Source organism: Palaemon carinicauda, chromosome 14 (assembly GCF_036898095.1).
Source record: "Palaemon carinicauda isolate YSFRI2023 chromosome 14, ASM3689809v2, whole genome shotgun sequence".
Taxonomy (NCBI): domain Eukaryota; kingdom Metazoa; phylum Arthropoda; class Malacostraca; order Decapoda; family Palaemonidae; genus Palaemon; species Palaemon carinicauda.
Window position 1 is genome coordinate 125,489,368 of NC_090738.1, and position 10,504 is coordinate 125,499,871.

At 28.9% G+C, this 10,504-nt stretch overlaps 2 protein-coding genes across 2 annotated transcripts in view; both read left to right on the forward strand.

The window, feature by feature from the left end:
• The first annotated feature begins 3,649 nt into the window (after window positions 1-3,649).
• LOC137652994 (cuticle protein 7-like) lies at window positions 3,650-5,531 on the forward strand. The gene is made up of 4 exons (XM_068386385.1): window positions 3,650-3,691; window positions 4,230-4,319; window positions 4,527-4,664; window positions 5,340-5,531. Exons 1-4 carry the CDS (start codon window positions 3,650-3,652, stop codon window positions 5,529-5,531), a joined length of 462 nt encoding a protein of 153 aa, XP_068242486.1.
• Window positions 5,532-9,581: 4,050 nt separating this feature from the next.
• Window positions 9,582-10,504, forward strand: part of LOC137652995 (cuticle protein 7-like) — a 1,801-nt gene continuing 878 nt past the window's right edge. Inside the window, exons 1-2 of the mRNA XM_068386386.1 lie at window positions 9,582-9,597; window positions 9,854-10,077. Coding sequence (XP_068242487.1) covers window positions 9,582-9,597; window positions 9,854-10,077 — 240 coding nt within the window. The remainder of the gene's footprint in view (window positions 9,598-9,853; window positions 10,078-10,504) is intronic.

Sequence of the window (10,504 nt, forward strand, 5' to 3'; positions counted from 1 at the left end):
CACTGTTCCTAGTTTTACACATACATGAGGGACCTTTAAAACCTTTAAATGAAAGTGCTCGAGGAACCGCTGAAACTAATATCATCAAATCAAACAGACCAAACAATACACAAATCACTGAATGGAACAAAGGAAAATGCTCTCCTTGGTTCATGAACATCTCACAAAACAGCAAAATGGAGCGTCCTAATCCTTTCCATTCCCTCCGCCCCCACCCCCCTTTCCCTCTCCCAGGGGAGCTGGACAGCAAAACCATGACTTGCCTCGCAGCTTTTCACTCCCATCCATCATGCATGTCACGCGCATCACTCTTTTGTGAAAACTTCGCCTCAACTGTGAAAAATTCAATGGTCTTTTAATGAATGGTTCTGGGCTCGCTTCATTTGCTCCAGACAATATTCCCTTTGGTCTTTCATACGAGTTCCCATAACGAGCAATTTTACACTCTTTGCATATTTCATTGGCATACATATCTATTTAAATAAATTAACGATAATAAAAGAAACAAGCAAGTGGACGCACACACATACTCATATACATGCATATATACATATATATATATATATATATATATATATATATATATATATATATATATATATATATATATATATACACACACACACACACACACACACACATACATATATATATATATATATATATATATATATATATATATATATATATATATATATGGGTGTGCATTCGGACACGTGTATACATGCACATATATAAATATCACCCACGAATGGCATTTAATACCAAATTCTATCTTCGGAATATATATCCACTTGGAATTCATTTTATGGTAACAGCTTCTGGCCGGGTGGAGATCCGAAACCCCCCCCCCCCCCCGTACGGCTGGAAACCATGCCTGCGATAACTCTACCGACTGAGCTATCAAGATTCGTGGGTGATATTTACATTGATTGAAATCACGTGTGCTTGTGATATATGTTCATGCATATATATACACAACCACGAACATAATACAGTATGCTGCTATTTACATACATATACATATATACATACTGTATGTATATCTATGTGAATATATAAAATTACATAAAATGTATACATATGTGTGTATCTGTATGAAAAATGCAAAGATTTTAATCTTGGAGAATATAAGGGGTACTCAAACTTTTATATTAAACTGCAAATTTACATCATATATTAAAAGAAATGATAATAATATGAAAGCGAGTCAAAATGAATCTTTATTTTGATTTAAAACTAAAATAAAAAGCACACGGCAAAGGCTGAAGGCCAGTAAACAACATTCAATATTAGTTTAAGCATTTTCCTTCCATTATTCATAACTAGACCGAGGACTGGAAAATCTCACGAAAGTATGTTGCTTCATTACCTGAAGAAAAGACCCAAATAAATCCTGATATCTATAATAATTAAAAACATTATCCTCTTACTATTATTATCATTATTATTATTATTATTATTAGTAGTAGTAGTAGTAGTAGTAGTAGTAGTAGTAGTAGTAGTAGTAAACTAAGTTGGGAAAGCAGGATCCTACATGACCAAGGATTTCAACAGGGAAAATAGCCCAGTGAGGAAAGGAGATAAGGAAATAAACTGCAAAAAAGTAATGAGCAATTAAAATAAAATGTTTTAAGAACAGTAACATTTAAACAAATCTATCATATATAAACTATATAAACTTTAAAACGTCTAAATGTTGATTTAATAAAGTAATAAAAAGTATATTGTTTACATGAAAATTTCAAGACGCCATCATTTGTGACAATTATATTTCAAAAAGTTCATACTTAAAATTCTTTCATCTCAAAATTAATATGACATCAATTTATAATTAAAGATGCGGGTACCCTTGCCTTATTTCTTCGCATAGTAATCACTGAGCTTTAATTGTTTTAAACAAAAACAATAATTAATAAATTGACAGAATATAAAATTTCCCTAGGAAATATGTATTCGAACCATTTATCAGACAAGATTTCAGGAACATACTTTACATGGAATGTACAATCCAGATAACTGTGAACGCCTATTTACAAAAACACAGAGTGAACACTATATAAATATATATATATATATATATATATATATATATATATATATATATATATATATATATATATACACACACACAGACATATATATATATATATATATATATATATATATATATATATATATATATATATATACATATATATCTCCTGATAGCTCATTTTATAGAGTCCTCGTAAGCATGGTTTCGGCTGAGTCGCATAGGTTCGAATTTCTGCCCAGTCCGAAGCTATTATCATAAATGAATTTCAGTGGATATATATTCCCAAGGTAGAATTCGGTATTAAATGCCATTGTGGTTGATATATATATATATATATATATATATATATATATATATATATATATATATATATATATATATATATATATATATATATATGCACACACATACTAGTATGACCTGAAAAAATATATCTTATATATATATATATATATATATATATATATATATATATATATATATATATATATGTATATATATATATATATATATATATATATATATATATATATATATATATAACCAAACATTACACTTAATAATTTAGGGTTGATATATATAAGCAAATATTTCCCCCCCCCCTAAAAAAAAAATTCGAATGATATCGGATTGCAAAGGATCTTCGACATAAACCGATTAAACTTTATCATTAATATCAAAACAGGTTTCGCAAAACTGTTCAGAATTCTCATTATATTTAGATACCAAGTAAAATTCTATCTTTTAAATCACTAATCTTATTACTGAATCACCAAAGCATAATAATATCTATATTCGTACACAAGAGATTATCAATAAATGTGCGAATTCATTAGTTATCAAAATCTTTATAACATATAGTCGATCACTGGTGGAAACCTAGGCTTTGAAACATCCTGCTTTTCCAACTAGGCTTGTAGCTTGGCTTTTAATAATAATAATAATAATAATAATATTAATAATAATAATGATAACAACAACATGTCCTGATTTTCCAACTAGGCTTGTATTTTACCTATCAATAATAATAATAATAATAATAATAATAATAATAATAGCAATAATAACATAATAATAATAGTAATAATAATAATAACAATAATAATAATAATAATAATATTAATGATAATAATAATGATAACAATAATAATAACACTATCATGTACAAAATATCTACAAATAACTGTATTTCATACAGATGACTATTAATAACTATATCGCCAACAGCAGATTATTAATAACTATATTCCCTATATAATATTAAATACAAACTTGATTCAAATACATGAATATTACTACTAACTGTTTCACTCGTAATCATCATCATCATCATCATCTCCTCCTACGCCTATTGACGCAAAGGGCCTCGGTTAGATTTCGCCAGTCGTCTCTGTCTCGTAATAGGAGACGAAAATATCCTACCACGTAAACTAACCTGAACCTACACCTGAAGACCACAAATTGGGACCAATTACAAGTCACTCGGTCACGCCCTCTCAAAATGCAGTGCTCGAGGTAACGGGCGTATACTTCCCCCTCCCCTCAGACGAACACACACACACACACACACACCCTAGAGTGACCTACTTAACCGGAAAATCCTTCGAAAGAATGTCTCAAGGTCAGGCGAAACTCACGGCTATAAAAGCCGATGTAAGCTAAGAAACGAGCATCATTTCCTCTCTCGCTGTTGCATCTTCAACGACTTCAAGATTCCAAGATGTTCACACAGGTGGGAGACGATAAAGGGAGAGGGCTAATAATATTGTTTCCCATTTTTACTCAGGGAACTTTTAATGGTAGTTTTTTTTTTTTTTTTTTTTTTTAAGAAGCTCTACTGGGAAACTTGGGAAGTTTTTCTTTAGAAAGTTCAATTAAAAAAGTTTCTTTACTTTGGGAATTTCTAATAGCATAAAAGTAAAAATAGCAATTCTCTACTAGTTGTTAATTGCTTGATATAAGTTCTATTCACTAGTTAGGTTGATATTAGCTGTGATGAATCTTTTTAGCTAAGAGTTTAACTACAAGATAATGAATAATCTGACATTGTACAGCATATGTTAATTCATTTTCATTTTTGAAAATGTAAAAGTATTATTATAATCAAAATTCATAAATATTTAAAAAGTGTTAATTTTTAATGCTAGGAAAATTAATCCTACTATATTAAATCTCAATTCGATTTCCGAAGGGCGCTGTCCTCCTGGCGTTGGCCGGACTAGCTTTATCCGCCCCGTCCGAATCCTATGGTCCTGCCAGACATCAACCAACTTACAAGGAGGTAAGCGGAAAATGGATTGACGAATCATGCGTTCGAATCTTGAGAAAATTTGTCGAAACATAAATGTATTTATACACATGAAGATAGATAAGAGTGACTGATAGATTTTTATAGCAATTAAACATAAAATGTATTTATATACACATGTAGATATAAAAGAGACTGACAGATTACTATAGAAATTAATTTGAATATCTCTATTAACAGGAACCAAAGCCTTATCAGTATAATTATGCTGTGAATGACGCCTACGCTGGCACAGACTTCGGCCAGACGGAGGAATCGGACGGACAGAACGTAAAAGGATCCTATACTGTCCAGCTTCCAGATGGCAGAAAGCAAACAGTGAGTTTAAAACTAAATGATAAAATAGACTAAATCATATATATATATATATATATATATATATATATATATATATATATATATATATATATATATATATATACAGTATATATATATATATATATATATATATATATATATATATATATATACATATATATATGCATATATATATATATATATATATATTTATATATATATATATATATACATATATATATGCATATATATATATGCATATATATATATATATATATATATATATATATATATATATAATATATATATATATATATATATATATATATATATATATATATATATATATATATATGCGTAGAAATCACAAGTAAACGGGATGCTCATATGCAAAAGAACCACAGGGAAAATGAAAATAGGAAATATAAGAAGTATCACGAAACTAGTCAGGACTTAATCTTATATTTCGTATTTTAATTTTCCTTGTGGTACTTTTTCATATATATATATATATATATATATATATATATATATATATATATATATATACAGTATATATATATATATATATATATATATATATATATATATATATATATATATATATATATATATATATATATATGTGTGTATGTGTGTGTATATAATGAAATCAGATTCGTCTGACTTTTAATAACATAATTCTAAAATTTCCAGGTGAACTATGTAGCCGATCACTATGGAGGATACCAAGCTGAGGTCAGCTACTATGGAGAGCCCCAATACCCACATGAATATGGACCTGCAGTCACCTTCAAGCCCCAGAGCTACCACCATGAGCCTGCATACAAGCCTGCGCCATCCTACCAACCTGCACCATCCTACACTCCCGAACCATCCTACCATTAAGCTTAGGAAAGAGAGACCTTAATCTGACATAGCAACTTGTGATGAACCATTTAGTATTTATGTAAATAAACGAATTCTTTGAGAATTATCTTTTTTCTTTCTTCCAAATGGATAAATCACGAAAATATATAATGATCAACATTCAGAGCAAAATTCAAATATGTTTACTATGGAAAATTCTTGTTATCGATATTCAATACGAACTTCAATTTTTTAAATGTCATCTTTACTGCAAATTCATTAATGATAATGCCATACTTGGTAAAGGATAGCAAACGATTCTAGTTCAACAAAAACTTAAAAAGATATCAGTATACACGCATATTATATATATATATATATATATATATATATATATATATATATATATATATATATATATATATATATACATATATATATGTATATATATATGTGTGTGTGTGTATATATATACATATATATATATATACAGTATATATATATATATGTATATATATATATATATATATATATATATATATATATATATATATATATAAGCTTGCGTTAGTTTTCATAATAACGGTCTAAACACACTAAGATGACATTGCCTAATATTTCCCATGGCACAATTTACAAATTAAAATTTACAAAACTTTGCAAATTGAAACGTTACCTGGGACTAAAACTCTCTTTAAATGTTCAATTCATCATTCTTAAATGCTTACACTAAATGCTCTTTCCTGCAAAAGTTTCTTAATAGAATGACAAGTAATATAACCTGATGAAGAATGAGCCTAAATGGTTCGTAAATCAAGGGCTATCCAGAAAATAATAATGAATCATAATCATTCACAAAAAGTATCAGTAAATATATTATGTTACATTAGTGGTCCCATGTAAGAACATGAAAAGCTGAGAGAGAGAGAGAGAGAGAGAGAGAGAGAGAGAGAGAGAGAGAGAGAGAGAGAGAGAGAGAGAGAGAGAGAGAGAGATTAGTTTCATTCCCAAATAATATTTTCAATATCCCTAAATGAAGATAAACTTAATACCAAAAATTTTTGCAAGTAAATAAAAATACATTTTTTTTTATTAGTTACATGGTACAGTCATATTGTTTCCATTGATACTTGCACAAATCATTCAATTCGCTAAAAAAATATACGTAAAATACAACAATATTTATTCAACAAATGATAATGATTTTAATTCGTAAAGAACCATATGATTCCTTTGAAAACTAATAACGGTATAAAACCACGAATAAAAAGAAATTATGTAAGAATAGGAAATACCTCCTCTGCCCTTCAAGATACAAAATATTTTAAACTTTGGTATGTCATTTATACTAGAAAATATATTAGTACAAATATATATATATATATATATATATATATATATATATATATATATATATATATATATATATATATATATATATATACATAGTATATATAATATATATACTCATACACAAACACACGCACATATTATTTATATATATATATATATATATATATATATATATATATATACATATACATACATATATATATACATACATATATATATATATATATAATTATATACATACATACATATATATATAATTATATACATAAATATATATAAGTATATACATATACACATATATATATCTATATCTATCTATATATATAGATACATATATATATATAAATATATATATATAAATATATATATATATATATATATATATATATATATAGATATATATATATATAAATATATATATATATATATATATATATATATATATATATATATATATATATATATATATATATATATATATATATACACACGCACAGTATATATGTGTGTGCACGCATGCGTGTGTTCAGTACCAATGCGTACATAGATAATGAACAAACTCTAAAAAAGCTGATAGGAATAAAATATAAAACAACATAGATACATCGTATTTAAACAGAACGAGAAAATATCTACGAACAATATTTTTCATGGATATGGATAATCCTTTGCCAGAGCTTTTATCCTACGCTGGATTTCGATACGAAGTTCATCCCTTCAGTTTGGTCCTTTTAAATGTTTTTTTGTATTGTTACGGTTACAATACTTTGAAGTTGTGACCTTTATTGTCGTAATAAGTATATCGGTTCTATCCATAAAATTTGATTAAAAAAAAAAAAAGAGGTATTACTTCTAAGATGACTTGATCGCTTGACAAGTCACCAATGTTATTTTTTATTCTTATTTTCAAAGTTAATTATTGTATATTGGTATTGTTTATCATCATTATTATTTTTCTATCATTGTTAATATATTTTAGTGAGACAGTCAAATTGCACTTACCTAGGCCCTTTCATAACTTGCCGAGTAATTAAAAACAATACTCTTACATAGTTTTAATTAGATTGCCTATTTATTTTTACTGCTCTGCATTCTTATTACCTCAATTCTTTACTTATGAATGCATCTTACTGACTTCTAAAATAAACGGGTCATTATGAGACAAAAACCTTCTGTATTTTCCATTATGTATCTTAGATCTTAAACATGCAGCTATGAGTACATAGACAACGAGTTAGCCACAATAGATATAAATCTGCACTTAATTTATGCTATCACATACAGCTTCTTATTAGAAAATTTTATGAATAAAGCCAAGCTAACTCTCTATAATTCCAAGTCAGTCAAAGGTAGTCAGTAAGAAAAATTTTATATTTTCACGAACGTTATCTATACACATATATATATATATATATATATATATATATATATATATATATATATATATATATATATATATATATATATATATATATATATATATATATATATATATATATAGACATAATCAAGTCAAAAGATTTTGTAATTAACAATTTTATTTGAACCTAAAAGTTAATCTATTATAATAAAAATTTTAAAAATTACACGTTTGTAATTATTATTATTATCATTATTATTATTATTATTATTAATTGCTAAGCTACAACCCTTTTTGGAAAAGCGGAATACTATAAGCCCAAGGGCTCTAACAAAGAAAATATCCCAGTGAGGAAAGGAAACACGGAAAAATAAAATATGTTAACAGTAATATTAAAATAAATATCTCCTATAATAACTTAAACAAAACAACAGGAAGAGAAATAAGATAGAATAATGTGCCCGAGTGTACCCTCAATCAAGAGACTCTAACCCAAGTCAGGGGAAGACCATGGTATAGAGGCTCTGGCACTACCCAAAATTAGAGAACAATGATTTGATTTTGGAGTGTCTTTCTCTTAGAAGGGCAGCTTATAATAGTTAAAGTCTCTCTTCTACCCTTACCAAGAGAAATGTAGCCACTAAATAATTAAAGTGCAGCTGTTAACCCTTTAGGTGTAGAAGAATTGTTTGGTAATCTCAGTGTTGACAGGTGTATGAGAATAGAGGAGAATCTGTAAAGAATAAGCCAGACTATTCTGCTTATAATAGTTAAAGTCTCTCTTCTACCCTTACCAAGAGAAATGTAGCCACTGAATAATTAAAGTGCAGTTGTTAACCCTTTAGGTGTAAAAGAATTGTTTGGTAATCTCAGTGTTGACAGGTGTATGAGAACAGAGGAGAATCTGTAAAGAATAAGCCAGACTATTCTCTGTGTGTGTGTGTGTGTGTGTGTGTGTGTGTGTGTGTGTGTGTAGTAGTAGTAGTAGTATCTCAACGGGTGGCAGGTGCCCTAGCCAACCTACTACCTACAGTTTATATAATTAAATAACAAATCGTGTACCTATCAAAAAATTTACTCTACATTCAGTCATCAAACTACGCATATAATGTCTACCAGAAACTGTTATTTGGATATTGACAATAAATAAAAATAGGATCCCATTTTGTGCATTCTTATAGTTAGGGACGTAAAGCAACAAAATTGTCATATAATTGTCACTAAAGAATTATCCAAATATTAGGAGAAAATTTCTCTCAAATATCAAATACGATTGAATGCGAATGCAGAAGACTTTAGTTCCTGCATTTGTATCTCGTAAAACAATATGAATCATTTAATTTCATCACATTAAAACTAAATGGCGTAAAGTCAAAATGTATTCTGATACAGGTACATAATTTTTTCTATTTAGCTTAAATGAACAGAAAACTTCTATTAAATTGAGGAATACAGTATTCAACGTATTTGGGGAAGTCAAAGAAAAAAAATTATCATCAATATCGATAAATCATCGAACAAATTTAGCAATGTTTATGAAAAAAACAATCAATACCACAAGAACCAGTAGGATTCTACGTAAGTTTACAAAATCACAATTGCTATAATCTTTACCACTATTTGAAACTACCACAAAACTATCTTCAAGATGCTATAAATAAAGTCCATTGGTCAGGATGGGCGGTTCCGCTTCCATCCCACACCCACGCCTTCCCTGACCTACTTACTCCGAGATCCACCAGACCTATATTTCAAGGACGCCTCAAACCATCAGCTATAAAAGCTCAGCTTCGACGACTGCTAAACATCATTCCTTCAACGACTCTTCCCTCTCGAACGACTCTTGCAATAACCATCGAGATGTTCGCACAGGTAGGGTCATTGCAAACACGTGATTTGTTTTGTGAAATGTTTCGCTTTCTAAAATGAAGTGATTGATATCGTCAAGTTGCATTAGGGTTGTGGTGGCCGATGTGGTAACATCCCAGACTGGTAAACGCCAGACTGGGGTTCGAGTTCCGCTCAAACTCGTTAGTTCCCTTGGTCGCTGCAACCTCACCATCCTCGGGAGCTAAGGATGGAAGGTTCGGGGAAGCCTATAGGTCTATCTGCTGAGTCATCAGCAACCATTGCCTGGCCTTCCTTGGTTCTAGCTTGGGCACTGATCATATGTGCATATGGTCAGTCTCTAGGCCATTGTCTTGCTTGATAGGGCAATGTCACTGTCCTTTGCCCCTGCCATTCATGAGTGGCCTTTAAACCTTTAAGAGCCTTTGATTGACCGGTAGGACCAGGCAAT

What these genes read in the sequence shown, in the direction of transcription:
- LOC137652994 (XM_068386385.1), top strand. Translation starts at nt 3,650, where the DNA reads ATGTCTCAAGGTCAGGCGAAACTCACGGCTATAAAAGCCGAT. An exon ending in TCACGGCTATAAAAGCCGAT is followed by an intron (nt 3,692 to 4,229) that starts GTAAGCTAAGAA and finishes CGATTTCCGAAG; the next exon opens with GGCGCTGTCCTCCTGGCGTT. An exon ending in CAGATGGCAGAAAGCAAACA is followed by an intron (nt 4,665 to 5,339) that starts GTGAGTTTAAAA and finishes TAAAATTTCCAG; the next exon opens with GTGAACTATGTAGCCGATCA.